At 32.2% G+C, this 12,641-nt stretch overlaps 1 protein-coding gene across 1 annotated transcript; it reads right to left on the bottom strand.

Moving 5' to 3' along the window:
• Positions 1–774: 774 nt before the first annotated feature.
• On the bottom strand, positions 775–1,799 carry LOC146916918 (kunitz-type trypsin inhibitor-like 1 protein). The gene has a single exon (XM_085717150.1). It carries the CDS (start codon positions 1,765–1,767, stop codon positions 1,111–1,113), a length of 657 nt encoding a protein of 218 aa, XP_085573276.1. The 5' UTR covers positions 1,768–1,799; the 3' UTR covers positions 775–1,110.
• Between the last annotated feature and the right edge of the window lie 10,842 nt (positions 1,800–12,641).

Raw genomic sequence — 12,641 nt, 5'->3', positions numbered from 1 at the left:
ATTATAAACTAGAATTGAAATATGATATAATATATAGTCAAATTCTCTAAAACTTCGTGTTGATTATCAGAAGAGAGTTTAATCTAATTGATCTATTAGTTCGCTGGTTTATTTAAACTTAGATCACATTGTTTATTTAAAGATGTTCATAACACATAAGCTTTTAAACAGGCTAGCAGACCATATCAGTTTTTCAGAAGGCCAGACTCAGGCCTAAAAAGTAGGCCTATGATAGGACGACGGCTTTAAAAAAAATTGGCAAGCCAGGCTTAGGCCTTGCAAAGCCTAACTCGGCCTAGTCTATTCCCATCCCTAATCCAAAATTTCAGAAATAAACAAGAACATATGTGGATTTTCTTCATTTCAGAAGTTCAAACTAAAAAAATAAATTGTTTTACTTGATCCTATAATTTTATTTTTAAGATACTGTAATTTTTTTTTTTAGGGTAAAATAGATACCGTAAATTTTCTCTCCTACTTTAATTGAATGCATATGATAAGCTGGTTATTTATTTATCTCACTTTAATCATGCATGTTATTTATAGCCAGTTGATAAACTGTCATATTAAATTGGGCTAAATACATTTTTACACCTTATAAATATTCAAACTTTTCTTATTCAAAAAAAATATTCAAACTTTTCGTTTTAATAACTATAAAAAAATTTCTTCGACTTTTACTCAAGTCAACTCAGATGTATCATCTGAATTAGAAAATGCAACAAAAACCAACTTAAATTCCAGTTTCAACACAAGTATTCTAACATGCGCCACTTTTGCAAAACACATCTATTAATACATGGTAACTCACTAAAGCAAATACAAACCTTACATCATAAGTGAATCCAACATAGTTTGCAGGGACCAAAAGTAGGTAGAAAAACACCAAACAAATTGTATGCGAATAGTGGGATTCAAACCTACAAGCATAACTCAGGATACTTAGCCATTAGACCATGTAGGTCTATTTGGCTTACCAAGTTATACCATGCTCGGAATGAATCTTTATATATTATCGTAAAATGCTGGTGAGTCTAAAACCCTTGCTTTAGTCGCCTAGAGCTTGGGCTGACTCTAGCTTGTTATTCAACGTTATCTCGAAGATTTTACTCAAACAATAGATCTTCCAGATCCAGAGTTATCAGCAATGAACACAACATTAAATGGATCATTATTTTCAGTCAGAACGAGACGATTTCCTTTCTCATCACGATGCCTTCCAACATCAAAACAAGTATCCGGTGGAGAAAAAGCGTCTGTTAAACAGTACACTAACTTGTATCCTGTACCATGTTTCTGAATGTTAAAGAAACCTTCCATAATGCGGTCAGTCAAATGTCCATCAGCGAAATCACCGATAGCCACCCATGGTAGAGGGAAAAAATCTTGTTGAAAAAATTCCCACTTTAAGGATTTAGCACATTCTGGCTTTATATCAAACTCAATAAATACTGGTAAGTGTGTAGATATGGGACTTGCGCTGTTGCTTGTTTCTACTATGGTAAATTTAATTGGCAAGCCATGGTCATTCTGTGAAAAATCTTGAAGTACAGTAGTTGGACATTCGTCGGCCTGCCACGACTCCCTTGTGTCACCAATCCTCAGTCCACCACCAGTCGAAAAGGAATTTGGCCAAATAAAGTATTTGACATCAGCAAAAATAGGGTTTCCATTTGTGTCCTTTACTTGTTCTGTAAAGGCTAATGGAAAGTAGGTTGTGAAGGCAATGAGGAGCAAAGAAAGAGTGGTAAGTGATGTAGGCTTCATGGTTTGATTTGATATATATAATTGTGCGTCTTTGTTGTAATTGATTCATGGCTCAAACCTCTATTTATAGACTTGTTCTAAGAGTAGCTTGGAGATTAAATATAATTAATTGGTATATACAAGAAATCGTTCACGTTTATCTAAATTATTATATATAAATACTATATATAAAAGAAAAGATCACATGCAATAAAATAATTCTTATTTTGTTATAGGACCTCCACATGATCCACTCATAGCTACTCTTTAAATTTATTCTTTTGGAGAAGCAAAATCAATTTTTTTTTAAAAAGGAACACACCACAAGTATAAGGTATACTTTGTGGGTACAAAAATGTATAAGAATTGAAACAAGCTTAAAACCAATCCTTTTTTTTTTTTGGCTGAAGTATATTGAACACCAATGGTAGAGAGAGATAGGTCATTCCATGAGCGTTATAGTCCATAAAAAAAAAATCATAACAAGATAATCTAGGAGGGAGACGTCTACCTCTCTTCTCATGAGCACCTAAAATGACATTGAAGTCACCAACAAAAATCCTGTTAGTTTGTTTTCTAATTCAAGTTTACCTAGTTTTTGTTTGTTATGAATTAGTTACAAGTTTGTTAGAAACTAGCTTATATGGTTCGGGTTTGTTACATAGCTTGTGCTCCAAGCAACCTAACTTGATCTAGTATATAAGCTACCTCTTTGTACATTTGTTCATATCTCAATAATACAATTCAATTACTTCTATTCTCAATCTCTTTCATTCTTCAATTCTCTCTAAAACCAACATAAACTCGTCTTAACTTGTTGAACAAGTAAGTGTTGCTGCGCTAACAAATTGGCATCAGGAGCCTTTGGTTTCGTTCAAAGGGGTAATTGAGATCTTCAATCACGCAAATTCAAGGTAGAAACACTGAAGGAAGCACCATGAATGGTAGTAGCAGTTTCAACACTCATCTTCCAATTATTGAAGTACGCAATTGGGAAAGATGGAGTGCAGTGATGAAGAATTTGTTTGGAGCACAAGATTTGTTGGAAATTGTGCATAATGGTGTTGGTGATTTAGCTGCGAATGCCACAGAAGTTCAAAGGAATGCGCACAAAGATTTGAAGAAGAAAGATTGCAAGACTTTGTTCTTTATTCAACAGAGTCTTGATGAAGGAAATTTTGAAAGAATTTCAAAATCAGTTAAGTGTCTCTTTTGGTCTTGTAAAAAAAAAAAGTGTCTCTTTTGGCGAAATTTTTGTTCCTATTTAACTGTCACTTTTAAAGTTCAATATAATATTAAATGTTGTTTTATTAATGTTACCCTTATTTATTTATTGCGGATAGAAAAATATATGAAATAAGATATTAAATGAATAAAACTATTATAATAAAAGTAGTAACATTTGTAACATTTGTTGGTTATCTTGGATTGTGTAAAATGTTAAAAAATGAAAATTAAAAAGAAACGGAGGTATTATATATGTACCTTTTTTATTTAAAAACGTTCAGAATAGTAACCTTTATATTCTTTTTAGAATGTCTTTATTAGACAACACATATCCAAAAGATTTAAAATTTGATGAAGTTTATATAAAATAAAATTTCCATCATGTTCCTCGTGGGCCGTAATATATTATTCATCAGCTGATTTAGCTTTTTCTTTCTTTTTTTTTTTACGACAAAAGCTGATTCTCTTGGATGCATATAAAACCTTAGTTTTATAAGCAAAAAAATTTAAAACCTTAATTTTGAATATATGGTTCCACGAGGAGCATAAGAAGGCTCAGTCAACTTTTGTAGGTGAACATCGATAACTAAACAATTTAAAGAACTGTAAAGTTCCACTCTCTCCTATTTTTAGTTGAGGACATTATTAGGCAGTAGGTGAGTTTATGCATTATTTATGTGAAGGAACCAAGCAGCATGTGGGTTGCACTAGCCATATTTATGTTGTTAATTTACTAATAAGTGGGCACCATGTATTAGATGTCTAGTTGGTTTTAAATTTAATTGATATATCTTTTGTAGGGATGAGGTTTATGATTGTTTTCAACTATGATATCAATTTGTTGAGTTACTTTGAGATTTAAGCTATCATGAAATGTTGATAATGGGACTAAAGAGATCAAGGGGACGGCGATGCTTGTGTACAGTACAGATAGTTTGGATCAAACACAACTAGAAGTTTTATGATATGTCAATGATAGTAACCAAAGCCATTTTCTTTTAGTTGTTCTTGGCCTAGAAGTTTTATTCAAGTTGTTCTAAGTTAGGGTTGGTCTTAGATATGAACAACATTTACCTTATCTTGAAAGTTCTTTCTATTTCAGAATCATGATGAAACTTTGGTGATGATTGAAACGGGATCATTCAAGACACTCCTACAAGGCAATCACCAAAATATTAGTAACAAAAACAAACAAGTTAACTAGCAAGAAGAATCTTGAATAGTTCAACACCTTGCGATTTTGGCAACGGTGAAAATAGTTAATTATTTTTAATACAATATAAGTGCAAGTATAAACTACTTCGAGTTACAGTATAAAGAGATCGTATCCAAAGAGATTGTATTGTTGCAACTTTAAACATCTTCCAAAAAGAAAACTTTGTTTGCACAAAAATAACAGTTAAATAATGTTTACCCCTGCCAAACCAATAACTTTCATACTCCAACTTTTTAAATTCCATCCGACTTTCATATTAACTAACATGAATTTGAAAGGAAAAAAAAAACAAATTATAACACAAACAAAAAAAATCGAAAAAGAGTGAGTTTTTATTTTTATTTGAGTAGTGATACATGTACTATCATTTGGGACAACTTTGTTAACAATTTTTATTTTCTCTCTTCTCATTAGTCCAAAACAATAGAGAGGTAAAAAAGAAGAGAGAGAATATAAATATAATGTGAGTATGAGAGAGAAAGTTGTCAAAAAATTGTAATAAAGTGATTGTACAAATATCATTTCTCTTTTATTTTTGTTTCAATCTCAAATCCAACAAAAATATAATAATCATCGCTACCAAATCAAAAAGCTATGCAAGAATCATCAATTATTCTTAAAAAAAAGTTTCAACCTAAATTCATTAACTTGTATCAATGATTTTGTTTCATTATCTCTTACCAAAAAAATGATTTTGTTTCATTATCAAATCCCCAAAATCCTCTCACGCCCAATTTTCAATAAATAATTTTTAAGTTTTTGATTTTATGAATTTTTTATTTAATCTCGTTGTCTCTTCTCTTTTTTTGGTGAATTTTTTTAGCATCCAACGAAAGTGAGAAGAAGATTTGATTTTTGTGTTATTTTTTCTTTACTTCTTTGGATATGAGTTTTTGGATTTGAATGTAAAATATTGTATACATTTAAAATTAATGAAACCTTGTCTTCAATAGAACAACAACAAATCATCATCTTCATACCACTGCAAAATCTCATCCCAATGACTTTCTTCCCGCACAACCTTCTTTCTCCGTCTCCTTCTTTTATTCGTCATCCTCTTCACCCATATTAATTTACTACCCAAATATGGGTTTGCGTTGGATGATAATAGATATTGAAATGAGATAGATAGGTATAATAGATTATAATGGTTGTTCTTTAAAAAAATATTGGGATTGACTTGAAGTAGGAACAAGAAGAAGAGGAAATATGTTGAAGAAGAAGAAATGAGAAGTTTGATTATAATGCGTTAAGTGTCATGAAATTACTCAAAGAACTATTGTATTTCGGGAAAAAAACAAAGGTAATAACTTAAAATTACAATTACTTTTTTTTAAAATTAAAATTACAATTACAATTACTTAAAATTACAATTACAGAACCTTTATAAATAGAAATATAATTCATTTCCTGAAAGACTAATCAATTGTAAACTTAAACCAAATAGAGGGAGAACAAAGAAGAGGGCGTGAGCCACCTTAGGATTTAAGCTTTGTTGATGTTTCTCCAACATATATCAACCTTCTTTTGTTAGTTATGTTTTTCATGGGTAAATAAACTCTCTTTTGTGTTAGGATTTTATTTAAATATTTAGGATTCTATGTAGTACTCTTAATTTTGTTTGTTCTATATGTTTTATGCATTCAATATAGGTCAAATGCATCTAAAGGTCCTTTAAGTTTTTCGTTTTTCCTAAAGTGGTTCTTTAAGTTTCAAAAGTCCCAAACAAGTCCTTTTAGTTTTTGAATCGTTTCAAACAAGTCCTATTGTAGATAGCATAGTTGGTAATTGCTTCCTTGAACTCATCTTTGGTACCAAATCGGGCTCCTAACACCCACTTAAAATTAGTCATCTTTTTAGGCATGACAAATGGTGGTTAATGCTCTTTGTTGCTGTCATCTGAATCATCACCATCATCCTCTAAAAGGACTTGTTTGAAATGATTCAAAAACTAAAAGGACTTGTTTGAGACTTTTGAAACTTAAAGGACTTGTTTGGGACTTTTGAAACTTAAAGGATCACTTTGGGAAAAACGAAAAACTTAAAGGACTTTTAGATGCATTTGACCTTCAATATAATCTTTAGTTTAAATTTGTTCTTAATGTTATGCCAACGATGTAGTGTCCTGCAATTGATCTCTTGATTTAACTAGAACCTTAACCGATCTTGCTATCTAAGAGACATGGTTTAAATTATATATAGGCACTGGCGGAGCTACATAGAGCTCAGGGGGTTCAAGTGAACCCCCTCAATTCTTAATTATACATTTAAATTGTTATGTTTTTATCATGTTGAATCCCCTCAAATTTAAACATTGCACCACATTTGCACCAGCTACATCACTTTTTCCCTGGCTGTGTGGTTTAAGTATGTTAAGATGACACATAGCTTATGACCGACAATTGCAATAGCATGTGTCCTATAACAACAAGTATTATAATATATCTTGTAGCATGTTATTAATTAATTTAGTGAATGGCCAGTATGGTAATATTATGGTAATATTATTATCTTGACAGCATGTTTGCTTTAATTTGGTGAATGGCTAGTAAACTTTGAATTAATTAATTAGTGTAGCATTCTCCTAATTCCTTATATTAATTAATTCATAGATAATTCTTTATATTAATTAATTCATAGGTTCTAATTCAAATTCAATTCAGCATAAATTTACTTGTGTGGAGTCGAAGTAGGTTGTGTCATAAAATCATGTAGAAGATAAAAAAAACAACCCAAAAAAAATAGTATAAAAAATGTGGATAAACGGGCAAGTTATGCCCGATTTCCGCTAGTGATATATAATACTAGATAATTTTTTAAATATATATTAGTTATATATATATATATATATATATATATATATATATATATATATAATATAATTGACATCAAAAAAAAATTTAAAAGAGTGAACCCCCTGAGCCAAGCCACTGTATATAGGTGTTATGACGTTAGAGATAGCGAGTACTTCTATATTTATGTATAAATTATCCGCGCGCGTATTTTGCCACATTCACTATATGTAATGTTTCTATGTTAATAGTACGAGGATCGGTTCGCTTAGTGAATGAAGAAAACCAGGACGGTCACATAAACCAAAAAGATTAGCCCACTAACTCACCGCTTTATGTGATTCAAACTTATCAAAGGCCAAAGAGATTTGGTTTCCTCATTACTTAACCAATGGGTAAGATGTTCACATCACTTGTCATCACACTTGCATGCACTCATACACCACACCAAGTCACTCTTTCACAACAAACCATAAATTCGGCAAAAAAAACCCTAGAGTTTACTCTTCAACAAGGAATGTTCTTTGCACCCAGGGGCGGACCTGAGCAGGGCAGGGTGTGGCAATAGCCACACCAGCCCAGGCCCAGCCCATACCTTTTTTTTTTTTTTTTTATATATATACAAAGCCTATCTTAAATAATATATAGCTTCTTTTTAGTAACATAAACAATTCTACAGCCATAGCTTGGTGGTGTGAGTTTTGAGTATAAACTTGAATGACTCAGGTTCAACTCTTGCTTTTTGCATTTTTTCTTAATTTTTTTCAAGTTCAACTCTCCTCTCGTTTGCAATTTTCTTTCTTAATTTTAATTTTTTTAGTTAATAATATAAACAATATAAATTATATTTGAATATATATTAAGATTTTATTTTGCAACTTATGTCATGCATTATCTAATCTATAAAAAATATATATAAATGGGAGACCCATTTTTGGTTTGAGATTTTTTACTCCGAATTTATTTAAATTATTTTATCATTTTTATGATGTCATTTAAATTATAATTAGAAAGTTAAATTCACTAAAATATAAACAACTATATTACACAAGGAACAAAATGATTGATGATTTATTACGATTAATACAAATGTTATTATTTGTATAATTTATTTCATCAAAATTTTAGTCATACTTCTTTAAAAAAAAATAGCCCCACTAAAAATTTAATCCTAGATCCGCCCCTGTTTGCACCTTATATATTATTGGCTAAATTGCACTTTTCGCCCCCTAAGTTTCAAAATGTTGCGATTTTGACCCTTTATTAAATGATACTATCTTAGGAGGTGGACCATCTTTTTTGTTGTTGTTCTTCATATGATACTATCTTAGGAGGTGGACCATGTTTTTTGCCCCTCTATCTTTTGGTAAATTGTCTTCCCAATAAAGTCGGTCCTATAAGATACTTCTTTTGGTCTAGTTGTGCTTTTCATCGTATACTTCCTATCCGACTATTTGGGCAACATCTAGACATTTGCAAAGTCCACTGACTCTACGAAATACTTCATATGATACTATCTTAGGAGGTGGACCATCTTTTTTGTTGTTGTTCCTTTCATGGACAAATTCCTCTCCCCCCTCAATTCATGAGTTGATGGTAATAACCTACAATGGCAATCAAACCACGAACTCTTTGTTCGTGTCTCAAGTTAAACACCTTTGTGTGTTCCATGCAATGCGGACAAGTGAATCTATCATGAGTCGACCATCCAAACAATATGCCATATGCGAGAAAGTCGTTAATAGTCCTCATTGTGAAATTCTCGTTCCTTGCAATGTCACACTACGACTCACCAATCAACAACCTCTTCAAATCATTAGTTAAGGGTTGTAAAAACACATCAATACCATTTGTTGGCTTCGAAGGTCCTGGTATAATACAACTCAAGAACATGTAAGGTTTTCACATGCACATCTCAGGAGGAAGATTATATGGGGAAACAGTAACTAGCAGGCAAGAATAAGGTGTTTCCGACACTTGGATACAAGGAGTAAATCCATCAAAGCATAATCCAAGTCTCACATTATGTGTATCTTCTGCAAAATCAGGATGTACTACAAATGAAGTGCTTCCATGACATTCGTCACAAGGATGTTGCATCAAACCTGAATTTATTTTATTGTAATAATGGCACATCATTTGACCGGTCATGTGCTTTGATGTAAACAATCTATGTAGTCTTGGTAATATTGACAGATAAAACATTGACATTGCTGAGACCGATTTTTGATTACGATGAACATCATCGTTGCAGACTTGATACCTTAGTGCCTTGTAAATTTTACATTCCTCTGGCTCCCCATAATTGTACCAAATTCGTTTTCGTAATAAACAACACTCTTCACTAATTAGCATTCTATTTGTTACAAGCTTTTTTATACATATTTCTTTTCTAATAATAATAACAAATTATTTTCTAACAATCTAATTATTTATAAATTTGTACCAATTACACTTGCTATCACATATAAATTATATTAGATTTTATAACTTTTTTTTTTTGACAAAATAGATTTTATGACTAACATATATAATATTTTCTAATCTTTCTTCAAAAATAAAAAATAAAAATATTTTTAATCTATATATCACATTTAATAAAATAATTCTAAAACTTGTATGTATTAAACATATATAGCATTAACATTTGTATTACTAACTGTCATACCCCAATTTTTGACCTAAGGTCCCACTGACACGCGTCACGTGACCCTGGTCAGTCCCAGACATCTCGGTGAAAATTTCGGCAGAGAGGTATTTTAAAATACCTCATATTTTGGTTCCGAGTCGGACCCTCTGTTCCCATTTTTTATTTTTTACTCTATTTTTTCATCTTTTATTTTTTATTATTATTTTTTTTATTATTTATTTTTATTTTTATTTTTATTTTTTTTAACTAATTAATATTAACTTTAGTTTTTTTAGGTAGTCATTATTCACTTTTTTATTTATTTATTAATAATTACCTTTTAAGATAAGAGTCCGCATAGTTTTATTTTTTATTTTTATTTTTCCATTTTTTATGTATATATCATTTTATTATTTTTTTTTATTTGATGAAAATCCAAAAAAAGCAAGCTGTCAGTCATCGTTTATGCGCGTCCCGTTCATTGCGTGTCCCTGCATCCAGTCCAGATTCGCGTAATTGTTCCAGCAAAAGGGATAATCACAATTTTTTCCCTTCCCATCCGTTTACAACTCATCCGTTTACAAGCACAAGTTTCTGCACTTCTCCAACAAACCCTACCCAGAATCCTCACACTATAAATACACCTGCACACACAAAGAAAAAGGGACAGAAAAATTGCAGAGAGACACACGCAAGGAGGAACCGGCAGAGACAGAGAGGACACCAGCATCAACATCACAGAACAACTCACGAATCCAGTGTAGTCTCCAACGGAACTGAACCATTCGACCGTTCCAGTTTTCGACAGCAAAGCAACAACAACACACGAGAAAGCAGAGGACCGAACCAGCAAGCTCTAACCATACCCTCACGACGGTCACGAACGGTCACAAAGACGCGCACAGCAGTAGGAAAAAGGGGACGAAGCTTCGAACCAGCTGTATACAAACGTAACCGATCAAAGAAGAAGCAAACAAAAGGTAGTATTCCTTCATTTTTTAGATCTAGGACTTTTGAGTGGGAATTTGAATATTTTAGTGTTGAAAACGAATAGAGGGGAGGGAATAGAGTAAGAATAACAAAAAAGTTTAAAAAAAAAGAGTTTAAAGCGGCGGCGCCGCCACCTGCGACGGTCGGCCGCCGCGCCGCCGCCGTGAACCACCCCTCACCTGTCGTCGGTTTCTGGACTTGTAATGGAGAACCTTCATATGTTCTTGAATGGATCACAGAGAGAATTTGAGAGAGAAAAGAGAGTTTAAGTGAGAAGAGAGAGAAAAGCTTTGGAGGAATGAATAAAAACTCTCACTATAGCCTATTTATAGGCTCGGTCTGTTTCTGTGTATGCCGTTCCATGTGATTATGATGAACCCTCGTTTCCCTTGCCTTTGATTTTCGATCCGACGACCTGTGTGAGTCCTTGTTTGGTCAGATCAAGGCCGTCTGATCAATCAGACGGCCCGGATTCATCCTAATTGACCCTGATCCATTTTAAGACCGACCCACCACTCGACCCATGACCCGTTTCGGTTCTGTCCTTCCTTGAAGCCCAATTTCATTTCCTTTCAATTACTGCACCCCCCTTTGCATCATTTTTTTTATTATTCATGCATTTTAATTTCTTTTGCATCATTATTTTTATTCTACTATATGCATTTTAAATTCTCTTGCACTTTTTATTATTTCTTTAGCATGTTATTATTATTATATTTATTAGATTAGGATGCATTCATTTGTTCGTCGCATATTTTTTTTATTATTATTATTTATCATGTCATTTATTTCCTATCGCATGGAATTAGTGTGTATATTAGGCTGATGTAAAATCATTCGTGCACTTTTTTTTTAGCTTAGGTTTATTTTCATGCATATTCACATGCTCTTTTTTTTATGTCACTTATTTCTATTGCACCTAACTTAGATTGTAAATAGGCCTTATGTAATTTATTTTTCCTCTATTGCACATAATTTAGAATGTAAATATAGGTTTAATGTATTTTATTTATTTTCTCGCAGACCATAGAATGTATTAATAGGTATTTTTGTAATAGCTTAGGTGTGTGCGTGTGTGTGTATGCCTCTATATCTCTTGCTAGATTAGGTTAATAGTCCTTGTGGTGGTCCAACACTACTACAAGGTACCTACGTGTTTATATTTTATGCTCCGTTAGTTCATCATTCAAAAAACAACAAAAAACGCAAAAATATTTTTAAATAAACCTTGATCTTAAATCAAGTGACGTCCTTTTTTATTTTCTTTCCTTAATCAAACTTCAATCAATTTAATCATATTCCAAGTCATTTTTATTTAATATTAAAAAACACAAACAAATATTCTTTTGCCATTTGGCTTTTCCATTTTTAAAATCTTTTTCAAACTAATAAAAAAACACACAACCAATCAAACGTCAGTTTTTTTAACCACGAACTACGTGATTTTGATCCCTCACGGGTACGTAGGCAAGGGACTTGTCCTTCCAAATCAATAAAATGTAGATAATTAGGTCCTCCCTTTTTCCATTTTTTTTTCTTTTCTTCAAAAAATAAGCAAGTTATAGCACACGAATTAAATGAAACCAAGAGGTTCCCGTAGAGTACTACGGACATAAAGGGTGCTAACACCTTCCCTTTATGTAACTAACCCCCGAACCTAAAATCTTTTCAAAATGGGGTGTTTGAACTTTTTTTCCCCTTTTTCTTAAAAAAATTAAATGTTCGGTCGTGAAATAATCAAATGAGTCAAAAGCTAATCAAATAGCCTTGATCTCCAAAAAATGACGCGACAGAAATGGCGACTTCACTGGGGAAGGATCCCCTAAGAGGGTTGAGCCTAACTTGGTCTTATTTAATTTTTGTGCTATTACTTGCTTAAAAAAATAAAAATAAAAGATGGAAATACGTGTATATTCTCCCCTTCTTCTTTCTTCTTTCTTTTAAACGTGAGTGGTGAGATAAGTCCTACACCCGGACTTGAGGGAACTTAAGATAGGATCGGGTATAATCATAGTTTCCATGCCAAGAGTACTCTTCGGTA

The sequence above is a fragment of the Medicago sativa genome, chromosome 6 (assembly GCF_051527215.1).
Source record: "Medicago sativa cultivar Bolivia chromosome 6, Bolivia_mono, whole genome shotgun sequence".
NCBI classification, from domain to species: Eukaryota; Viridiplantae; Streptophyta; class Magnoliopsida; order Fabales; family Fabaceae; genus Medicago; species Medicago sativa.
This window is presented reverse-complemented; position numbering and strand designations above follow the sequence as displayed.

Bases quoted from the DNA above. Each gene is read 5' to 3' on its own strand.
- LOC146916918 (XM_085717150.1), bottom strand. From the start codon at position 1,767: ATGAAGCCTACATCACTTACCACTCTTTCTTTGCTCCTCATTGCCTTC.